Raw genomic sequence first — 23,607 nt, 5'->3', positions numbered from 1 at the left:
TTCAGAGGCAAATTAGATAGTGAGAAAAATGTGTTTTGAAAACATGTAAATACATGTTCTACTAATGTAGGGAGCCCCAAGTCAATAGCTTGTTAATCACTTCTCATCAAGCCCAATGAGACTTAATGACATAGCACTAGAACTAAATATACTTGCCTATTTAAACATTGGTGTTCTACATTCAAAGTAAAATATTGGATATCCTATGGATATTTCATTTCAAGATACCAGTTAAAACAATTACATCAACCCAGAGAAGTTGTAGAGGTGTAGACAAATTTGTGAAAAATTCAAAATCATTAACATTTAAAGGCATTCAGTGGAGCCAATGCCCTGAAATACCAGCAAGTATCCCTTTTAGCATCTGCTTCCATATTAGCTTGCACTCAGGTCAGTTTTGAATCAGACCAAGCTGATCTTTGCTAAGATTTTGTTACTTTATTTATAAACATGTAGCTCAGTGGAGATACTTGCTTCTTATGGCATAAGCATTCCCTTCCAGCTGTCAATGACTAACAACTAGGAAACAGTTTGAAATTAGATGTGAATAGCTAGAGATCATGTTGGAGATACTCAGGACTTCATCACACATAACAGACATCATCACTCAAGATGGGTCGTTAAACAAGAATAAGGAATTTATAGTATGTACTTGGTGATGAATGATACGATCCATTTTTGTGAGCCGTATAGAGTTCCCAGTAATAAGGAATAAATAAAGATTTCACCTCACCAAAATGTTCACTCTTATTTTTTCACTTAAAGAGCCGAATCTTCTGCACATGTAAAATTTTCAGGCATCAGGGCCATTCCCAGCTCCCAGTCCCAGTCGGTCAGTGGTGTGTTAGGAAGGGCAATCATCCAGGTGGTGCTCAATTAGCAGGCCATCTCTACATTCTGTCTAATTACATATGCTGGGCCGAACAGGAATGCGAGGATGCCAGTGAGAGGGCCACAAGACTGGCTGGCCTAAAGCCCCACCAGGAGAGATGGGCACATTTGAGGCATAAATTTGAGTACAAGGGCACCTCAAAGATTGAGGAACTCTCAAAGGCTGCAAAAGTCTCAAGGTTGTTAGTGCCATCGGGGTGGACACAGGGGGAATCCTTTTTTATGTATGATTTTGGTCAGCGCTGCGGCTGTTGCAGGCTCCACTGACTCTCCAAATTCCCATCAGAATCAAATCGTTGCTGTGCCCCAGGTACAGCAAGGGGCCATATAACATTGGGAATGGTCCATTGCAGGAAGGGGAAAAGTTACCAGGGAAACCACTGTTGATTACTATTGAGTTACCATGCTAAAAAGCCTACTTACCTCAGTGTAAATAAGATTTTCTTAAGTGTATTGCCAGGGACAAAACTACAAAGATGGTTATCATAAGCAGCGGTATGATTCTGTTGCACATCATGCACAGTACAAATTTTCATTTTGGACCTGATGGCAGTATTGATTTTGGTTACCATGCCTCTGGAGTCAAGGATCCCATTAATATTTGGCGTCTAGGCTCACAAACAAAGAATGGGCAATGCACAAATGGATTGCCAGCAACCATGGAATCACAACAAGCACAATTTGGCAACTTCCATACAAGAACCAAGAAATCATGCATTATAGGTAGTAGTTTTTAAGAAAAAAATACTGTTCTACAGAAGTTACATAACTTGGGCTTAACAATGTAGTTACTATTTCAGAAAAAGATAATGATGTGCAAGCAATTTGGTAACTAACCTTCTACATACTCGATTACCATACACAAGTGCCGTTTAGTCTCAAATGAGCAAAACATGCTCACAACAAAAGGATTTTCAGCAAAGGTCAGGATATCTCTTTCAACAAATGCTTGTTGTATTTGGTTCCTTAGAATGAGGTTCTGCTTGTTGATTTTCTTCATTGCAAACCTCTGCCGAGTTTCCTTATGTCTTACGAGATAGACCGCTCTGGAATAAATATACACATTGCACCAGTTGCAAACTCTGATAATGACACAAGCCTAATAGTAACAAAAGTATTTCATTGCAAGTAACAGCATCTAACACAACAATCCTAATAAAATGCAAACATTCTTAGAAAGGCTACTCAGAATTAACAATTCAGTATGTTGCACTTTACATATAGCAGGTTAATCTGCCAATCCAAACACTAACATTTTTGTACTGTAGTGGAAAAAACATTAACTCATCTATTCTCAATATTTCATATATGGTTACAAAATGCAGCCAAAAGGATTAAGGAATTTTTGGATCTGAATGATTGACAATACAGCAAAATATCCTTAATATTTTATAATCATTGATCGACACCTCCTCCCAAACACATCTCTTCCCATAATAATGGCCCATTCCATGTTCAGAAAATTACAATCTTATACGTGAGTTTCTTGCAATTACACTTGCTCAGAAGTTCTTTTCAAATTATAACCAGATTTTCACATATAGCAAGGAAAAAGTCTTTTTTCTGGTGTTTTATTCATTGTTTCATGTTATTTTACATGAATTTATCTCAGTTTGTCATCCAATATATTTTGTTAAGATTTGCAGGAAATCTGAACGTAACACCGGTAGAATGGGTAGGTGCATTTTTGGGTCTAATTTCTAGACTGTATCCATGGAGGAAACTCCAGGCCATAACAACAGCTGTGATTTCATAGAAGGAAAGCTCTTAAGTCTTGATTGTGGCATTTAGTCTCCTTTGGCTTTTGTTATGTTATTTGCATTGGTGTTTCTTAAGATGTGATTATTTGGGAAAACCAAAGGAAGATATTCACTGGCTGTGCATTTTAACTGCAATTTCACTGCCTTATTATGCAAAATCATAGGCTTTGACAGTGTAATTAGTACTCAGCAATTGCAGAAAATGACTTTTTTTTAAAGAAAGAAAAGATGGATGACTAGGTTTTCTGGTGAAGAATGGAAATCTTTACCCATAGGCTCCATTGCTAATTAGTTTTAGATTTTCAAAATCCTCCTCGCATGGAGTTTTCTTTGTGTGAAGTGCAGCACCTCGACCCTGTAAGTAAGAAAAATTCAACAATGTAAACTGATATGCTATCACCAGATTACTTTGTGCATTACATTTTTAAACTACCAAAATAATAAAAGAGAGATATGACAAATATGCGAAGTAAGGTCTCAAAGCATCTCGCCCCAAGGACAAAGTAATATTTCCTAACAAAAATTCTCAAATTAAATTGAATGGCAATTCTGAGACACTACAGGTGCGTCGTTCAGAGGTTTATATCCTGAAACTTCAATTTACTTGGTAAATTTTGAGGGGCGGCGGGGGAGCAGAAATTGCACAGTAAGGGGACAGAGTTATTGAGCCAAGGGGAGGGGCTGGTGGGCCAAAGTAAAACAACACAGTAGGTTAGTCACCTTCATTAATTAATTATTGACATTCGCACAAACATTGAATATTTGAAAATTTGTGTTTTGAAATTGATTTTACTCACTGATGGACCAAATGAGACCAAATTATGTACACTCACTCTTTTGAAGTGGCCTAAACTAGCAAAAACTATAGTCTCTGGAAAATATATTAGCATAAATTATACAAGAGCAAGCAATGTTGGAAATATGAAACATCACTAATAATTTGAAAAAGGTTTCAACACCCACACTGAATTGGCTAAGAATGAGGAGCCTTTAAGCCTGGGAACATGATACATCAATGATCTTGAGTTTAGAAGTAGACCAGGTTCAGAGCCAGGGATAATAAATGGGCACACTCACTGCAGACACTGAGACTGCTGTGTGAAGCTTGTTCACTACTTGATCATGCTACAAACTGAGGGCTGGATTTACAAATGGCCGTGGAGGTACACTGGTCAGAATTATTGCAGAAGAACAATGTGCCAGTTTGCCTGCATCTTCCTGGCTCTGGGTCATTTTCAAGGACATCAGGTGACAGGCACAATGGCTATCTGCCTACAAGCACAGGTAACTAAAGGGCTTTTCATTGAGTTGAAAGGATATGGCAGATAACTGGTTTAGTCGTTCAACGTCGGATCTGGCTGGACTACAGCAAGCACAATAGGATCCTGTTTCAATCTGTCAAAATCGATCACTGCGTCAGGAATGCAGTCTGTAATGCATATTTTTCTAGTTCCTCTCCTGTTCCCCCCTCCCAACCCACACCCATGCCTTGGTTATTATTGACTTAGCTATTTCAATTCTCGGCCATTGATCCTTCCATCTTTCACCTACTGCTTTGTTTTAACTCACACCAAGCTCAATTCACTCATCATCCTTGTGCTTGCCAACCTACATTAGTTCCCAGTTAAGCAGTGCCTCAACTTTAAAAATTCTCATTCTTGTTTTCAAATTCCATCACAGCCTTGGTCCTTCCTATCCTCAGTAAGAAGTCTCACAGCACCAAGTTAAAGACCAACAGGTTTATTTGGTAGCATGAGCTTTCAGAGCATTGCCCCTTCATCAGGTGAGTGAAAAGTTTGGTTCATAAACAGGACACGAACTCAATTACAAGACAATGGTTGGAATGCAAGTCTCTAAAGGTAATCAAGTCTTTACAGGTGCAGACAATGTGAGTTGAGAGAGGGTTAAGCACAAGTTAAAGAGGTGTGAATCGTCTCCAGCCAGGACAGTTAGTGAGATTTTGCAAGCCCAGGCAAGTCACGGGGGTTACAAATAGTGTGACGTGAACCCAAAATCCCAGTTGAGGCCGTCCTCATGTGTGCAGAACTCAGCTATCAGTTTCTGCTCAGCAATTCTGCGTTGTCGTGTGTTGTGAAGGCCGTCTTGGAAAATGAACCAACAGGAAAGGATGTCCCGAGGCATGGTACATTGGCAAGACGCTAGCAGATGCTACGACGACGAATGAATGTACACCTCTCAACAATCACCAGGTAGGAATGTTCACTTCCTGTCGGGGAACACTTCAGCAGTCAAGGGCATTCAGCCTCTGATCTTTGGGTAAGCGTTCTCCAAGGCGGCCTTCACAGCACATGACAACACAGAATCACTGAGCAGAAACTGATAGCCAAGTAGATTGGGCCTGTACTCATTGGAGTTTAGAAGGCTGAGGAGGGAATCTTATAGAGACATATAAGATAGTGAAAGGGCTAGATAGGGTAGAGGTAGAGAGATTCTTTCCACTTAGAAAGGAAACCAGAACTAGAGGGCACAGCCTCAAAATAAAAAGGGAGCAGTTTAGAACAGAATTAAGGAGGGACTTCTTCTCTCAGAGGGTAGTGAATCTCTGGAATTCTCTGCCCATTGAAGTGGTGGAGGCTACCTCGTTGAATATGTTTAAGTCACGGGTTGATAGATTTCTGATCGATAAGGGAATTAAGGGTTAATGGGAAGCAGGCAGGTAAGTGGAACTGACCCATTTCAGATCAGCCATGATCTTATTGAATGGCGGGGCAGGCTCGAAGGGCTAGATGGCCTACTCCTGCTCCTGTTCTTATGTAAGTTCTGCACACAAGGACAGCCTCGACCAGGATCTTGGGTTCATGTCACACTATCTGTCATGCCCATAACAACTTGCCTGGGCTCTCACTAACTGTCCTGGTTGGAGACAATTCACCCCTCTTTAACCTATGCTTAACCCTCTTTCCACTCACATTGTTTGCACCTGTAAAGACTCACATTCCAACCATTATCTTGTAACTGAGTTTGTGTGTGTGTATGCCCTATTTGTGAACCGAATCTTCACTCACATGATGAAGGGGTAACGCTCCAAAAGCGTGTGCTACCAAATAAACCTGTTGGACTTTAACCTGCTGTTGTGAGACTACTTACTGTATCTATCCCAGTCCAACACTGGCAACTCCACATCATACCGCCTAATATGTAACATGTTCCAGCACTGCAGCCCTCTAAGATATCTTTTCCAATTCTGGCCTCTTCAGAATCACTGATTTAAATCGCTCTATCATTCATGGTAAGGCCTGTCAAGGCCCTAAGCTCTGGAATTGCATCCCTAAACTTCTTTGTGTCTCTTTCCCCCTTTTGAGAAAGTTGTTTCTCAAAACCTAAAACTTTGAACAAGCGTTTGTTCATGGACCTTAATATCCCCTTTTATGAAGTTTATTATGAAAATGTTGTTTGATAACAATCCCACGAAGCAAATAGGAACATATTACTATGTTAAAAGTGCTATATAAATACAAGCTGTCACATGAAAAGAAAAGGTAAATCCTACGTGCAACTAATTTCAGATGAGTCATTCAGAATGGTCTACACTGCTGTATAGTAATGGACTTAACTGTTGTAAACGCTTATGAAGCATGCTGTTTGGTGAGTGCACATGAATTGAGATGAGCTGTTTGAAACAATTAACCATTAGGTTTGGACCACCAATACTCACATCAACAGAATCATCAGTTTCTGGGGCTTCTGGATTGTTACTGTCATAGCTGGTTAGCTGGGCCATTTCTTAAAACAAAGGTAAAATAATACTTGCATAAGGAAAACAGAAAACAGAGTAAACAGGATCACCTTAAAACTTTTGGTTTTCGTGCAAAACTTACTTGTATAATTTAAAAGATTTAAAAGAGTGAAGAGGGATATACTGCTGGATAGTCCAGCTCAAGAAATATCAGTTCCTCTTTTCCAGCATGTAAATCTACTTTTTCACTTTGTTCCAGAAATCATTATAAACTACTGCCTAAAACTAAACTCATTTATTTATATAGGTATATTATCCAAAGTTTCCAATTAGTATTAACACACAAAAGTAAATATAATTTTCCACAATAATTTCAATCATGCCACACACAATATTTCTGTTGATACTGGATGGCACCTCTCAAATCCTTGGAAAGTGACAGATAAGACTGACAGTGGCAGTTTAGTAGGATAACTACTTATATGTAACTGATAATCTAAAATGTGCATGAAAATTCCAGATTTTGGGAAAGAAATCCCCAGAGTTTACCTGATTATCCAAATACCACATGGATCAACTTTGGGTCCCAATGCCAAGAATAAATGCAACCCTTGTAATGCTCTTAAAGTTCTGGGGAATATTGGGCAAAACTAGGAGGTACTATTATTATGACCCAGTGGTTTGATACAGCATTATTGCTTTCCGGACAGATATCCTATCATCCACAGATCAAGTGAATGTATTATTCATAGGTAAAAAATTTCACAATGGATACTGTGGCACAATGGCACCTTTGGATCAATCTGCTGCTCTCAACCTTTCGAAATGAAAACACAACTCAGTAATGGCAGCAGCAAAACAATAGTGTTAGGTACGTTAAGATGAAAGCAACAAAAAGTACAAAAAGAAATTATGAACAGAAAGGGAGGATAAAATAGTAGGAGAAAGTGAGAAGTGACAAATGGAACTATTTTGGGATGAGATCATGATTTAAATGCAGGAGACAAAAATCTCAAACCTATAAGTTTGCTGCTGCGATAGTTCCAAACAAGTGCGAATGGCATTCGATACAGGTTTTGTGCGTGAAATATTCTTATCAATTTAAATTTGTACATTAAAATTGAATATCGTATTGTTAATGGTAATCGGATAAATACCATAGACTACATTCAGCACTAAAAGTGCTTTAATGATTAATCTCCAGATCTTTCACAAACATGCTCTTGGTACTGGGTCAATATTTTTGCCTTTTCAGTAAAATTACCTACCCTCCAAGGGATCCCTGGTGAGCCCCAGCTGACTGATGATGTAACGGGGAATATCAGTCTTGATTCCTTGTCCTTCTTTGGCATGGCCTTCAGCTGCTTCCAACAAATGGTAGAATTCCTCAGGATCAAACTCCTACAAACGCAAAACAAACTTCATTAAAAGTTTCAACTTGGATCAAATATGACTATGGCAAATGAGAAAACGTGAAGTTATTGTCAAATTCTCCGCTTCCTCCTAATTTTTCCATATTTTTGCAAACATTTTTGGGACCGGAAATCCTACCAGCAGTTGATATATTGCCCCGTTTGACACCGCAATATAGGTATCATGCATAAGGCATCAGTTTTTAACTATTATAACAGCAAACATGATAAAAGTAAATTTTTGTACTGTTATAACTTAACATAAAAACTATCCATACTTAAAATATGGAGTGCCAGAACAAAAGACATATAATATGAAATCCAGTTTAAATCATTTTTGGGGAAGCTAAAAGTGCCAAAACACATCTCAGATTTGAAAGGAATCCAATTGGAATCTCACTAATCTGTACAATACAACAGGACAGGAGGAAAAATAATAAATGGCTATAATTCACCAGAAACTGTAAAGAGATTGCCAGAACACAAACCGCGAGATTAAGATACCTTTCCGTACATCCTCTCTCAAATCTGGACTATGTATTTCAGAATATCCAAGACAAATAAAACCATAACTTGCTCAATTACTACAACATACTGTATGTACAACACTAGAATTATGGAGACATTCTGAATACAACACCACTATTATAAAGCAAAAGTGAAAATGCTGGAAAATCTCAGTCCAGATAACCCTTTGTCAAAGCTTGAGACATCAGCTCTTTTCTCTCCTTACAGATGCTGCCAGGCCTGCTGAGATTTTCCAGCATTTTCTCTTTTGGTTTCAGATTCAAGCATCTGCAGTAATTTGCTTTTAACCACCATTCTAAAGGTTTGTGTATACCATTATTCTACAACTCTATAATTCAGCAAATATGGTGGAATACGCTACATTCATTTAGCTTACCTGAATTTTCTGCATCACAATCAAGAATTCTACAGCATGCAACATTAGGCTTTTACTAACGTGTGTAATTTTGCCAGCAAAAGTCAGCTTCACCATTTATGTGCTCTGCAACTTCAGGAAAGGCTTAATTAAGTGCCTATTAAAATGGTGAGCTCTGTAGAGGATTTGAGTACCAAAACAGTCACATCTTTTTGATTGTAACAATGAGCCTGCTGCACTTTTTTAAAAAAAATGAACAGGCAGGGACCTAAACCATCAGTTTGAACAGTTCAAATCCCCCAAGAGGCTAACCATTGCAAAAATCAACAGCCTTTCTATTCATCTTTAACAGAATCAATAAACCTCAAATTCCCTGCCAGAGTCTGTACTAATAAAGCAGAAATTAATCTTGCCAAGATGCTTCATCACAGTTTGTTGATCCCCACCAATACAAAGCATGATAATACATTTAATGAAATGAAAATGTTGGGAGGAACAGAAGCCAGGCTCTCTCTACTGTGCAATAGGGTTGTCAGTTTTAAACTATTATTCCAAGAACTCACTACAAAATGCAGCAAGTGTTTCGCTCCAACTATCTTGCCATTTCCCTTACAAAGTTCAGCAGGTTTTGCTTACTTGAGAAGATCTGTTAACTTCCTCAGAGTGGCAATAAGCATCAGTCTGCCACACAGAAGAGACTTACCTTTGCTGTAAATCCAAAGCCCCATCCCGCCTGATCTTCCTCACTTAGGATGGGTGAGACAGGAGCAGTGAAGTGCGCCTTTGGTTGCACCAGCACGTTGCAAATAGAATGCAGTTAAGAAGAACAAGCCTCCTTTTCATGGGCACAAGCAGTGTTATGGATTCAGGTGAGGGAGATGTCCCATGTGGGGCTCGGTCTCAGTCTTTAAAAATTACGCTGAAATTAGATTTGCTTTTATTTCATTTAACCCTTTCAGTGTAACAATGAGGGTAAAACTGGCAGAAGTGTCTGAAGTTAGCCCTTCTAGACCTCTTTCCAAGAGGAATTCCCCACTCTATCACTGGAGTAACCCCTCCCAAAAATGATGCAGGGGAATAAGTACTTTCAGGAATAAACAGCAGTTTGCAAACACTCTTTTTTAAAATCATTGGGTTGCGCTGAAGTAACAAATCTTTTAAATTTCCTCGCCTCAGTATTCCATAACATTGTATTTTGATATTATCATCATAACAGAGGTCTAATATCATTGGGTTGCACAACTGACAGTTAAATAAGGACAAAGGAAATTGAAAGTAAAAGTATTGTTCCTTAGTAAAATCTCTCCTTTCTATCAATCAAAAGATCATAAGAGCTGAGTTCTATGTTTTAAATCTCCTGTTTCCCACCATAAGAGAGAACAGCAGAGATAAACTTGTAGCACATAATAGCAGTTGGACCTATTAACAGAAAATTGTACTTCCAACTGATAACTCAAGAATAAGAAAGTCCTATTAAATGCAAATAAACGTTTATTTATTATATTTTGTTTGGGATAAGTATTTTTCTCTTAATGGTCATCCGTGCCCATGTCCTTCCTGAAGCTTGCCATTATCTTTCTGGCATCCCTCCCACAGAACCAGCCAAGAATGCTCAAATTGTGCGTGTGCTCTTTCACTGCGACTTTCCACATCTTTCTTTCATATTGAAGTTGCTATGGTCAGTGCACCTCTGAATTTCCATTACTTCTTTCACCAAAGCTTCCAATATGTAATCTAATACTTTTCATCCTCACGGCCCTCGCAATGTGCATCAGTAACATGTATTTTGAACCAGCCCATGGACCACATGAGGGATCACCATGGACTACACCATGGAGAACATTTAATTTAGATTTGCAAAAGGTGCGACGTAATAGATAAATGGATAAAGTGAGAACGTGCACACTTAAGCAGAAAGACTGGCTAGTTAGCCTGAAGACAGAAAGCAGAAGTAAAGGGTAACTATTCAGAAAGTGGGAAGTGCAGTCCTTACAACAATCAGTTCTGGAACCACCATTCATAATTTGTATTAGAAATTTAGACTTTGGGATCAAAACCACAACAACTAAATTTGCAGATGGCACCAAGTTGGAGGGATTTTCAATATTGAGGAGGGCTACAGCAAATTCCAAGACAACATTAATAAAGTTGCAGAATGGGCATATCTTTGACAAATGAATCTCAGCATAGACAAGAGGAAAATAAAGTGGTCATATTAAAGAATCTAAATGGGATAGAGAACAAAATGTTTTGAAAAATACACAGATCATCAAAGACAGTTTTAGGATCTTTTTAAAAAAGCAAACCTAGCACTTATTTATGCTAAACCTGTATCGAACTTTGCTTAGAGCACAATTGGAGAAAGTTTTGCGATTCTGGATGTTATAAAAACATAAGAAATAGGAGCAGGAGTAGGCCATCTAGCCCTTCAAGCCTGTCCCGCCATTCAATAAGATCATGGCTGATCTGAAGTGGATCAGTTCCACCTTCCCGCTTTCTCCCCATAACCCTTAATTCCGTCTATCAGAAACCTATCTACCCGTGACTTAAATATATTTAGCGAGGTAGCCTCCACCACTTCAACGGGGAGAGAATTCCAGAGATTCACCACCCTTTGAATGAAGAAGTTCCTCCTCAACTCTGATCTAAACTGCACCCCCCCCCTTATCTTGAGGCTGTGCCCTCTAGTCTTGCTATCCTTTCTAAGCAGGAAGAATCTCTCTACCTCTAGCCTATCCATCCCCTTCATTATCTTATACGCCTCTATAAGATTCCCCCTCATCCTTCTAAACTCCAACGAGTACAGACCTAGTCTATTTAGTCTCTCTTCATAGTCCAAAAGAAAGATGTAACTAGTGATGAGAAAAAAAGAGATTTACAAGAGTGCCATCAGTATCGTGAGGTTATGCCCATCAGGAAAGGATGAACAGGCTTGGCACTTTCCTTCGGAAGGGTGGCCCCTTTCACCAAAGGCTCAGCAAGTTTCGTGACCACAGAATCATAGAGGCTTATAGCATGGAAAGAGGCCTTTCGGCCCAACTTGTCCATGCCGCCCTTTTTTTTAAAACCCCTAAGCTAATCCCAATTGCCTGCATTTGGCCCATATCCCTCTATACCCATCATACCCATGTAACTATCTAAGTGCTTTTTAAAAATAAAATTGTACCCACCTCTGGCAGCTTGTTCCAGACACTCACCACCCTCTGTGTGAAAAAACTGACCCTCTGGACACTTTTGTATCTCTCCCCTCTCACCTTAAACCTATGCCCTCTAGTTTTAGACTTCCCCTACCTTTGGGAAAAGATATTGACAATCTACCTTGTCTATGCCCCTCATTTTTTTTTAAACAGACCTCTAAGGTCACGCCTCAGCCTCCAATGGTCCAGAGGAAAAAGGTTCCAGTCTATTCAGCCTTTCCTTATAACTCAATCCATCAAGTCCCAGTAGCATCTTAGTAAATCTTTTCTGCATTCTTTCTAGTTTAATAATATCCTTTCTATAATAGGGTGACCAGAATTGAACACTATTCCAAGTGTGACCTGACCAATGTCTTGTAAAACTTTAACAAGATGTCCCAACTCCTGTATTCAATGTTCTGACCGATGGAACCAAGCATGTTGAATGTTTTCTTCACCACTCTGTCCACCTATGACTCCACTTTAAAGGAGCTATGAACATGTACCCCTAGATCTCTTTGTTCTGTAACACCCCCCAACACCCTGAGTAAGTCCTGTCCTGGTTCAATCTACCAAAATGCATCACCTCGCATTTGTCTAAATTAAACTCTATCTGCCATTCATCGGTCAGCTAATCTTTTCAACACTTACACTGATGGGTCCATTTTTAAAATCAGCACCTATCTTCATTTTAAGAAAAAGCTGGAAAAGTTCACCTCTTAAAAAAAACTAAAGAGAATTTTAAATATGTAATGTGGAAGCTCAAACTATTTGTAAATAATATGTAGTCCTTCCTAACATCTTGGTAAATTTTGCAGAAGGTTTTTTATATATTTTAATGTATTACTAACCTTTACTAGCCAATAAATCATAAGCTGGCAGTTACTCTGAATGATCACACTTCTATCCTTTACCATGAGCAAAATACTAAGTACGGGCAACTGAGCAACCAAATTGCCAACCCATCATGATAATTTATGACAGAAATACTTAAATCATTTAAGAATGACAATCTGCCATCTGATCCAAAACATTCAGACTGATGTATAATTTTCTTGACCATAATTTTGATTATGAAATTATTGGTGAAGCACTGATAAACAGGACATTCATATGCCTGGTGCTCCCTCTGTTAATACGGTGACTTTTTTTTTAACCTTGCTTGTTTGAAAGCTGCTAACAAGATCGTCAAGTAGCATTATCTGAACACAGCACATTCACTTTGTATTCACCTGCTCATCCATCTCTACAAATCTATTCTGTGACACAGTTAAGAATTGCTTCTCTGGGATGGATCAATGTAACACACATTTCTGCAGTGTTTTGTGACAAATTCATTTATAATGAATGCAGATTCGATATAACAGCTACATCATGAGATTCATAGGGAAGCTTGGCAAGTTGGAAGCCTGGGACAGCTGCAGAATCTTGTCATTTTATATCACTTTGTAATATTTTAGAGCAACTTACAGTCAAAATATCACCCCCACCTCCGCACTCCCCCCCCCGACACATTTAAAGGATTACTACATGAACCCTAAACTAATGTTTACTATCAATATTATTTCATAATGCAATTTAAATGCAACAAGATATAAGCAAGGTTATAATGATCTATTGGCCTTGAATGCTTATTAACCTTCCTGCTTCAATTCCGTGCATACATATTTTATTGATGTACATGCAAGTAATAGGTACATGAAAGATTACTCTCACCAGACACTCAAGCAGCCGTGCTGGGCGAGCAATAATGATCATCAGCTTCTTCACCAGCTGGGTCACAAATGCTACCTCTGAACTCTCTGACCGCTCGTGGGCCTGTAAAATAAAAGTCACATTAACATTTCAACAAGACATGCATTAAGCCAGCTCAGAATTTATCATCACAACAATAGAAACCCTAGACACTGTCCTCTTGTCTTAAAAATAAGATCTTTAGTAAGAACAGAAAAGAGGGACTCAACTTGTAACACCGTGTCTGCCAAAAACCCTGCACACTTGTGATGCTCCACAATTCGTCGCAAGATATTATCTTGCTCAAAAGACAACCTAGACATGTTGCTTTGATGCAGTCTAAGCCCCTTTTGAAACATGCTGCAGTACATACTAAAACCTCAATTGGTGTCTGCAAGTTAAGCAGCACACAATCATTAGCGTCTGAAGGTGATGTCATGTTTGTCTAAGGAATGCCTATGTCATTCCTATACACAGTGAATCCCAATGACATAATCACCAGCAGAACAATCTACCATGGCAAGTTATACTGTATATGAAAGACCATCCGTCATCACAAGTAATCACTGAAGCATGAAATTAAAATGACACACCAGACCCCCTCCCTCTCCAGGTCCCTACCACGCTCCATCCTAAACAGATCAAACCAGGTAAATGGAGAGTTGTAGTAAATGTGTTTCAAAGAGAAAATAAACACAAACATCTTTTTCCTTAAACACGTTGTCCAGCTTCAAATTTTCTCTGTTAACCAAAACTTCCCGCTTATTACTGCTAGTTTTTAAAATCTGTATATTTATGGCTTCCAAATTAACATTCTGTATTTTGCACCATAGTAGCAAAACTAACCACTGGCATATTGAGGAATTAGTGGGGAATGCAGTTCAAAATAATTCTTCAATTAATTGGAAAAAAAACCATGTATGTGGAACATGGTCTGTTTTTGGATAGTGTCACTGAAAAGCAGCATGCAGATAAGAAATAGGGAGCCAAGGATAGATCCTTGAGGGACAAAATGGTGCTACAGTGGGAAATATTCCAAATATCTATTCCAAATGTTTTCACAGACCATAACTGTGTAAAGCAGATGATGTTCTTTGCAGCTGGTTTAAATTAACAAGAAAGCAAAGCTGAGCAGCTTTCCCTCTCTCCAAATTTTGTTTCTGAACTTCTCCAAAGGGTCACCATTAACATACTATTTATCGTACAAGGTCTATTTGCTGAGATTCTTAGCCTCATAACACAGAGATGAGAGATTTTCTCTCATCTAAGGAAGCGTCTTCAAAGATCAAATTATAATTTCATGAGGGAATAACACTTTGAAAGTAACAATGGAGATGTATTCTTTCCCCAGACGTCCAAAATAACATAAAACTTCGGAAAGGTATAGGAATAATAATGCAGTAACAGTAAGGGAGTTTAACTATCAAATATTAACTGGGAGAGTTTCACTGTGCAAGGTAGGGAGGGAACAAGATTCTTAAACTGTATCGAGGAGAACTTTCTTAGCCAGAATGTAGAATGCCAACAAAGGAGGGGGCAATTCTAGATCTAATATTCAGAAATGAGCCTAGCAGGTAGATGGCATAATAATAGGTGAGCATTTTTACATAATGATCATAATTTAGTTTAAAATAGTCATGGAAAAGGATTCAGATGGGCTTGGAAAAAAAGTTCTTAAGTGGGGCAAGGCTAATTTTATTGAGGCACAATTTTGCCCAAGTTGACAGTCACTTGCAGATAAAAACTATGCCAGAGCAGTAGGAGGCCTTCAAGGAGAGCTGGCAAGAGGGGCATTGCCTACCATATCCCTCTCCCCTGGGGGCTATATTGACCTCGGCACCCACAGTGGGAACCCATGATTTGAAAACTTAATTGTGAGGAGGAAACATCTGGTGTGGGAGGTGTTTAATTATATTAAAATGAATGAAATCAGTCTCTCGCCCAATCTGGGAATGAACTGGATTATGACACCATCAAGGGGCAGCGAAAATTGGAAATTGTGATCTCGCCAGCAAGATTTACAATTTCTGGGGTTTCACCAAATCTCAAGATCCCTGCTGGCGATCTCGCAGACAGAGAGTGCAGGCTCAAGATTAAGGAAAAAAGAGAAACTCATGGAAAAAAACCGTGGACTCAATGCAGCAGAGTCCGTGGAGGAGTATAAAAAGTGCAGGTGAGAATTTAAAAAGAAATTAGGAAAGTATATGAAAAAGCTTTGGCGGGTAGAATAAAGAAAATCCCAAAGGGTTTTTTAAAATATATAAAGAAAAGAACTAGGGAAAAAGTACAGCCAATTAGGGACCAATTAAGTAAAGCGTGTGCAGACCAGGAAGATACAGACATAATCCTCAATGAATACTTTGGATTGGTCAGTCTGCACATTGGAGGACACTGCAGGTCCAGATATCAGGGTGGAGGACTGTGAAATGTTAGAAGAAATTAACAGAGAGAGAAGGTACTAGCAAGTTCAGCAGTCTTAGAAGTGGATAACTCTTCAGGCCCTGATGAGATGTATTCCAGGGTGTTGAGGGAGGGAAGGGAGGAGATACCAGGGACATTGAAAGTAATTTTCAAATCCTCGCTGGTCATAGTTGAGATGATGTGGAGATGCCGGCATTGGACTGGGGTAACCACAGTAAGAAGTCTCACAACACCAGATTAAAGTCCAATAAGTTTATTTGATATCAAATAAACTTGTTGGACTTTAACCTGGCGTTGTGTGACTTCTTACACAGGTGAGATGCTAGAGGGCTGGAGGACTACTAACATTATCTCATTAGTGAATAAGGGAGGTAGGAACAGACCAGGAAAGTAAAGGCCAATCAATCTAACTTCAAAGTAGGAAAGTTACTAGAAAGAATTCTGAGAGAATATATCTGCACTTGCTAGACATGCATACTCAGGGATAGTCAGTGTCGATTTGTTAAGGAAAGGTTGTGATTGACAAATTTAATCAAATTTTTTGATGAGGTAAGCAGGAGTGTTGAAACCATGATCAAGCCCATTGCACTTCGGGTGTGCTAACGCCTGCGATGTCCCCAAACGCGGGATATTTGACTGCAAAATTTATGGTATTTTGCAAGGCACACTGGTCAAGACAATAAGGACCCATGGAATCCAAGGCAAAGTAGCGCATTGGATCCAAAACTGGCTGAATGGCAGGGAGCAGAGAATGATGTTTGTGTGACTAGAAGTCTGTTTCCAGTGGGGTTAGGCAGGGCTCAAAGCTGGGCTCATTGGTTTTTGTGGTGTATATTAATTATTTAGATTTAAAGGTAGTAGGCGATGATCAAGACATTTGTGGATGACACAAAAATTGGTAAGGTGGTAAATACTGAGGAGGATAACCACAGACTGCTTCGGTTCCCAACTTTGGTCTTCAATTCAGTTCTGAACTGATTTCTTGAATCCCATATACTTTGCAAAACCCAGGTCACTTATTTTCATCTCTGTAAGATTGCCAGGCTTTGCCGCTGCCTCAGCCCACACGCTGCTGAAACACTCATTTACTCACTGTTAAATCTATACTTGACTATTGTAATGCTCTCCAGGCTGGCTTCCCATCTTCCATTCTCCACAAATTTAAGATCATTCAAACTATGCTGTCCATATTCTAACTTATAACATACCATTCAATCATCTCCCAGTGATCTCCACTAACTCCTAGTCTTGCAATGCCTCGATTTTAGAAATATTCATTCCATTGTTTAAACTTCTCCTTGGTTTCACCTCTTTCTGGCTTTGTAACCGTCGTTTGCCTATATTTCAAAGAACTCTGCCTTTCCTCAACTCTGGTTTCCTGTGTGTCTCTTAATCTTTGCCTGATAATGCCCCTGTGAAGAAGCTTGGCTGTTCTAATATGTTGCAGGTGCCATATAAACGAACTGACACAAAATCTCTATCTGTTACCCTATTGTCTAATACTTAAAGATAGATTGTGGAATATTCCACAATCTAAGAACCTTGAGCTAACTTTGGTCTAGCAACAAGATAGTAATATGTTACACACTGAAGCATGCATTATGTACCAACTGATTCTAGCGCCTTAAGACTTCTAGCACCTCTTTCTGTGTAATATGTACACTCCTCACTATTTATTTCCCCAAGTTCCCTAACATCCATGCTTTTCTCAATAGTAAATACTGATGAGAAATATTCATTTAGGATCTCACCCATCTCTTCTGGCTCCTCACACAGCTTGCAATGACTAGGTTAGCCAACACCTGAATTAAGTGATTTAACAGTTTTAAAGATTGTAAACGGAAAGTTTATAATATTTGTGCTTACATAATTACTGAAAGAGCTACAGAGTATTCATAGGGCACCATTTTCATGTGCCAAAATTAAAATTCTACACTGGGGCAACACTACTTTTGATGGTATCAGGCAGGAACTTTCAAAAGTTAATTGGAGGAGTCCGTGGGAAGGCAAAGGGAAGTCTGGTAAATGGGAGGCTTTCAAAAGTGTGTTAACCAGGGTTCAGGGTAAGCACTTCCTCTTAGAATGAAGGGCAAGGCTGGCAGAAGTAGGGAACCCTGGATGACTCGGGATAGTGAGGCCCTGGTCAAGAAGAAGGAGGAGGTACATGACATGCATAGGCAGCTGGGATCAACTGAATCCCTTGAAGAATATACGAGGTATAGGAGTAGAGTTGAGAGAGAAATCAGGAGGGCAAAAAGGAGATACAAGGTTGTTTTGGTAGATAAGGCAAAGGAAAATCCAAAGAGCTTCCACAAATACATAAAGAGCAAAAGAGTAACAGAGAGAGTAGGGCTTCAACAAGGTTATCTATGTGAGGAGCCAGTAGAGATGGGTGAGATCCTAAATGAATATTTCTCATCAGTATTTACTGTTGAGAAAAGCATGGATGTTAGGGAACTTGAGGAAATAAACAGTGAGAAGTGTACATATTACACAGAAAGAGGTGCTAGAAGTCTTAAGGCGCAAAGTAGATAAATCCCTGAGGCCTGATGAAGTACATCCCAGGACATTGTGGGAGGCAAGGGAGGAAATTGCAGGTCCCCTAGCAGAGATATTTGAATCATTGATAGTCATGAGTGAGGTGCCTGAAGATTGGAGGGTGGTAAATGTTGTGCCATTGTTTAGAAAGGGCTGCAGGGAAATACCTAGGAACTACAGGCCAATGAGCCTCACATCTGTGGTGGGTAAATTGTTGGAAGGTATTTTGAGAGACAGGATCTACAGGCATTTAGAGATGCAAGGACAGATTAGGGACAGTCAGCATGGCTTTGTTAGTAGAAAATCATGTCTCACAAATTTGATTGAGTTTTTTGAAGGGGTAACCAAGAAGGTAGTTGAGGTCAGTGCAGTTTCTATTGTCTACATGGATTTTAGCAAGACCTTTGACAAGATACCACATAGTACATTGTTGCATAAGGTTAAATCTCACGGAATCCAGGACAAAGAAGCTAAATGGATACAAAATTGATTGCAGAGGGTTGTTTTTCAAACTGGAGGCCTGTGACCTGCAGTGTGCCTTAGGGTCAGTACTGGGTCCACTGTTATTTGTCATTTATATTAACGATTTGGATAAGAACATAGGAGGCATGATTAGTAAGTTTGCAGATGACACCAAGATTGGTGGGAGATTGGACAGTGAAGAAAGTTATCTCTGATTGCAACGGGATTTTGATCAATTGGACCCGTGGGCTGACGAATGGCAGGTGGAGTTTAGATAAATGAGAGGTGATGCATTTTGGTAGATTGAACCAAGGCAAGCCTTACTCAGTTAATGGTAGGCCGTTGGGGAGAGTTACAGAACAAAGAGATCTAGGGGTACATGTTCATAGTTCCTTGAAAGTGGAGTCACAGGTGGACAGAGCGGTGAAGAAGGCATTTGGCATGCTTGGTTTCATCGGTCAGAACACTGAATACAGGAGTTGGGACGTCTTGTTGAAGTTGTACAAGACATTGGTACGGCCACACCTGGAATACAGTGTACAGTTTTGGTCACCCTATTATTGAAAGGATATTATTAAACTAGAAAGAGTGCAGAAAAGACTTACTAGGATGCTACTGGGACTTGATGGATTGAGTTATAAGGAGAGGCTGGATAGAGTGGGACTTATTTCTCTGGAGCGTAGAAGGCCAAGGAGTGATCTTATAGAGGTCTATAAGATAATGACAGGCATAGACAAGGTAGATAGTCAATATCTTTTCCCAAAGGTAGGGGGGTTTAAAACTAGAGGACGTAGGTTTAAAGTGAGAGGGGAGAGATACAAAAAGGGTCCAAAGGGGTAATTTTTTCACAGAGGGTGGAGTGTGTCTGGAACAAACTGCCAGGGGTAGTAGTAGAGGCGGGTACAATTTTATCTTTTAAAAAGCATTTAGACAGTTACATGGATAAGGTGGGTACAAAGGGATATGGGACAAATGCGGGCAATTAGGATTAGTTTAGGGGTTTAAAAAAAGGCGGATGGACAAGTTGGGCTGAAGGGCCTGATTCCATGCTGTAAACCTCTATGACTCTAGTAAGTGTTAAATGTCACCAATTGTGAATCTCAATCAGTCAACAGTCACAGATTTATTCACCACAAGTCTCCATTAACTGCCTTTCAGCAACAGCTTTCACACAAGCAGCAGTAAAACATGCTTAAATACAGCAAATCGGTTTTTACTACTGTCTTCTATGTGTTCCATGTGGGTGGTGGTGGTGGGAAGAGGGGGATGGTGGTGGTGATGATGGTGTGGTGGTGGTGGTGGTGGTGTGGCGGTGGGGGGTGGGGTGGTTAATTTCTACATTTCAGCAAAAACTGTGCAGTTTGAAATGAGGATTTTACTTAGTGGTCAAGTAACAAAATTAAGTTACATCTGCAGCAAAAACAAAATTTTCTGGAAATCCATATAGCAGATTTATTTCCATCTACAAAGGGGAAGAGAGGATAACATTTTAGTTAAACAATTGCATTTTTCTTTCCAAATTCACAACATTTTCAATTCTTTTATTTATATCTACAGGAATGTTTTATTGTTTAACTTGAATATTTCATTTTTGTGAGAGGAAAAAAAACTGGTGTAACTTAATGGTAAAAGACAAATAAGTTAGAATGCCACCATATTAAAGAACGAGATACTCACATCTTGCAGTAGCTTCTCCAGGTTTGCTTGCAGCTCAAAGAAGTATCTGGAAGTGATGAGCCCATCTCGGGATTTTGCCAGGCAGTCCCGAGCCAACTCAATAACCTGATGGTGGATAAAGCTGAGTACCCCATCGGCCAATGGCAGCACATTCTCAGGAGCACTGGATGTGATGAACTCCCGGAGGTTCTCTTCCATTTGAGCCGTAGCCTATTGAGCGAAATTTGTTTACCATATTTCACCTGCTATAAATCTGATTTTTCTTGCTCTTTTGAATTTTAAACAAACTTGCTAAAGAGGTGTTGTTGTGGTATTGTCTTATCAAACATTTTAACAGATACATAAAGGACCTTCCTTGTACTTACAAAGCATCTGTCACCAACCTTAGGACATCCTAATAAAGCACTTTACATTCTGTTTACTGATGTTTTGAAGACAAAACAGCACGTTGAATAGCATTTTCATCTGGCTGATTATATTTCCTTTTGCGAGACCAAGGCAAAGGTACAACAGTACAAGTGTAGGATGTCACCAAGGTTGAAAAGACCATGATGCAGTAATTGGCAGATGGAATTTGATCCAGATAAATGTGAGGTGATGCATTTTGGAAGAACTAATGTAGGGGGGAGCTATACAATAAATGGCAGGACCATCAAGAGTATAGAAACACAGAGGGACCTAGGTGTGCAAGTCCACAAATCCCTGAAGGTGGCAGCACGGGTGGAGAAGGTGGTGAAGAAGGCATATGGTATGCTTGCCTTTATAGGACAGGGTATTGAGTATAAAGGCGGGAGTCTGATGTTGCAACTGTATAGAACGCTGGTTAGGCCACATTTGGAGTACTGCATCCAATTCTGGTCGCTGCACTACCAGAAGGACATGGAGGTTTTAGAGAAAGTGCAGAAAAGCTTTACCAGGATGTTGCCTGGTCTTAGCTATGAGGAGAGATTGGGTAAACTGGGGTTGTTCTCCCTGGAAAGACAGAGAATGAGGGGAGACCTAATAGAGGTGTACAAAATTATGAATGGTATAGTAGGGTGAATAGTGGGAAGCTTTTTCCCAGGTCGGAGGTGACGATCACGAGGGGTCACAGGCTCAAGGTGAGAGGGGCGAAGTATAACTCCGATATCAGAGGGACGTTTTTTACACAGAGGATGGTGGGGGCCTGGAATGCACTGCCAAGTAGGGTGGTGGAGGCAGACACGCTGGCATCGTTTAAGAATTACCTGGACAGACACATGAGCAGCCTGGGAATGGAGGGATACAAACAAATGGTCTAGTTGGACCAATGCGGAGGCTTGGAGGGCCGAAGGGCCTGTTTCCTGTTCTTTGTTTTTTGTATTAAGCTTAGTTTTTAAAAGATCAAAGACCAAACAGAAGGAAAGATCGAGGGATACGGAGACTGTGACAAAGTAGAGTGCTCATTTTGAAAACATACATAGGCAAATGACGATGCAAGTTTTAATTCATTGAATAGTTAATATCTAACTATCAGTATGAAGAAGTACATTGGAAACAAGGCCTAGAGCTTCCATAGTTTGGCGATACCAGGAAACAGTAAGCTGAATTGAGTGTTGAATCACAATTACAATACAGTGGGGGCACGTGAGGAATAAGTGTATAGTTTGGAGTACTGTGCTCAGTTCTGGTCGCCTCATTACAGAAAGGATGTGGAACCCAAAGAAAGGGTGCAGAGAAGATTTACAAGTATGTTGCCTGGATTAGATGGCTTGCCTTATGAGGATAGGTTGAGAGAGCTCGGTCTTTTCTCCTTGGAGAGATAAAGGATGAGGGGTCACCTGATAGAGGTGTATCAGATATTGAGAGGTATTGATCGAGTGGATCCTCAGAGGCTTTTTCCCAGGGCTGAAATGGTTGCCACAAGAGGACACAGGTTTAGGGTGCTGGGGAGTAGGTACAAAGGAGATGTCAGGGGTAAGTTTTTCACTCAGAGGGTGGTGGGCCCGTGGAATCGGCTGCCAGCAGTGGTGGTGAAGGTGGATTCGACAGGGTCTTTTAAGAGACTTTTGGATAAGTACATGGAATTTAGTAAGATAGAGGGTTATAGGTAAGCCTAGTAGGTAGGGACATGTTCGGCGCAACTTGTGCACCGAAGGGCCTGTTTGTGCTGTAGTCTTTCTATGTTTCTAAGTAAATATGAGGATAGTGAGAGAATAACCCTCAATTCCCTTACTGATCACAAATCTAATTATCTATCTCAGCCTTAAATATATACAGGGACTCTGCCTCTACAGCTCTGTGGTAAGGAGTTCCAAAGACTCTCAACTCTCTGAGGGAACAAATTGCTCCTCATCTCCTACTTAAATTGGTGCCCCTTTATTCTGAGACTATGGTCCTAGACTCTTCCATGAGGGGAAACATCCTCTCAGCATTTATCCTATTGAGCCCCTTAAGAATCATTCTTACGTATAAAGGAGATGTACGATGCAAGTTTTTGTTTTACACATAGGGTGGTAGGTGCTTAGAATCGCTGTCGGGGGAGATAGATATGATAGTGACTTTTAAGGGAATAGAGGTATATGGTCCCTGGAAGGGTAGGGGGTTTTAGTTCAGTCGGGCAGCATGGTCAGTACAGCTTGGAGGGCCGAAGGGCCTGAATCCGGTCTGTAATTTTCTTTGTTCTTTGTTCTAAGCCTGTATGTTTCAATGAGATCAGCTCTCATTCTTCTAAATGCTAATGACTAGAATCCCAGCCTGTTTCACCTTTCCTCATAAGACAATCACACTTTACCAGGGATCATCCTAGCGAACTTTCTCTGAACTGCCTCCAATTAAGTAATATCTTTCCTTAAATAAGGGGGCCAAAACTGCACACTGTACTCCAGATGTGGTCTCACCAGTACCTTGTACAATTGCAGCAAGACTTCACTAGTCTTATACCTCAACCCCCTTGAAACAAGGGTCGACGTTTCATTAGTCTTCCTGATTATGTGCT

At 39.9% G+C, this 23,607-nt stretch overlaps 1 protein-coding gene across 6 annotated transcripts in view; it reads right to left on the bottom strand.

Moving 5' to 3' along the window:
• mast2 (microtubule associated serine/threonine kinase 2) overlaps positions 1-23,607 on the bottom strand; it is a 405,638-nt gene that overhangs the window by 37,910 nt on the left and 344,121 nt on the right. For all 6 annotated transcript variants that reach the window (XM_080195426.1, XM_080195427.1, XM_080195428.1 and 3 more), the window contains 6 exons: positions 20,652-20,861; positions 13,536-13,637; positions 7,617-7,749; positions 6,328-6,395; positions 2,921-3,006; positions 1,729-1,937 (listed from right to left, as the gene is read on the bottom strand). In XM_080195426.1, the coding sequence (XP_080051552.1) occupies positions 1,729-1,937; positions 2,921-3,006; positions 6,328-6,395; positions 7,617-7,749; positions 13,536-13,637; positions 20,652-20,861 (808 nt within the window). The remainder of the gene's footprint in view (positions 1-1,728; positions 1,938-2,920; positions 3,007-6,327; positions 6,396-7,616; positions 7,750-13,535; positions 13,638-20,651; positions 20,862-23,607) is intronic.

The sequence above is a fragment of the Carcharhinus amblyrhynchos genome, chromosome 9, assembly GCF_965287045.1.
Source record: "Carcharhinus amblyrhynchos chromosome 9, sCarAmb.v2.hapA, whole genome shotgun sequence".
NCBI classification, from domain to species: Eukaryota; Metazoa; Chordata; class Chondrichthyes; order Carcharhiniformes; family Carcharhinidae; genus Carcharhinus; species Carcharhinus amblyrhynchos.
This window is presented reverse-complemented; position numbering and strand designations above follow the sequence as displayed.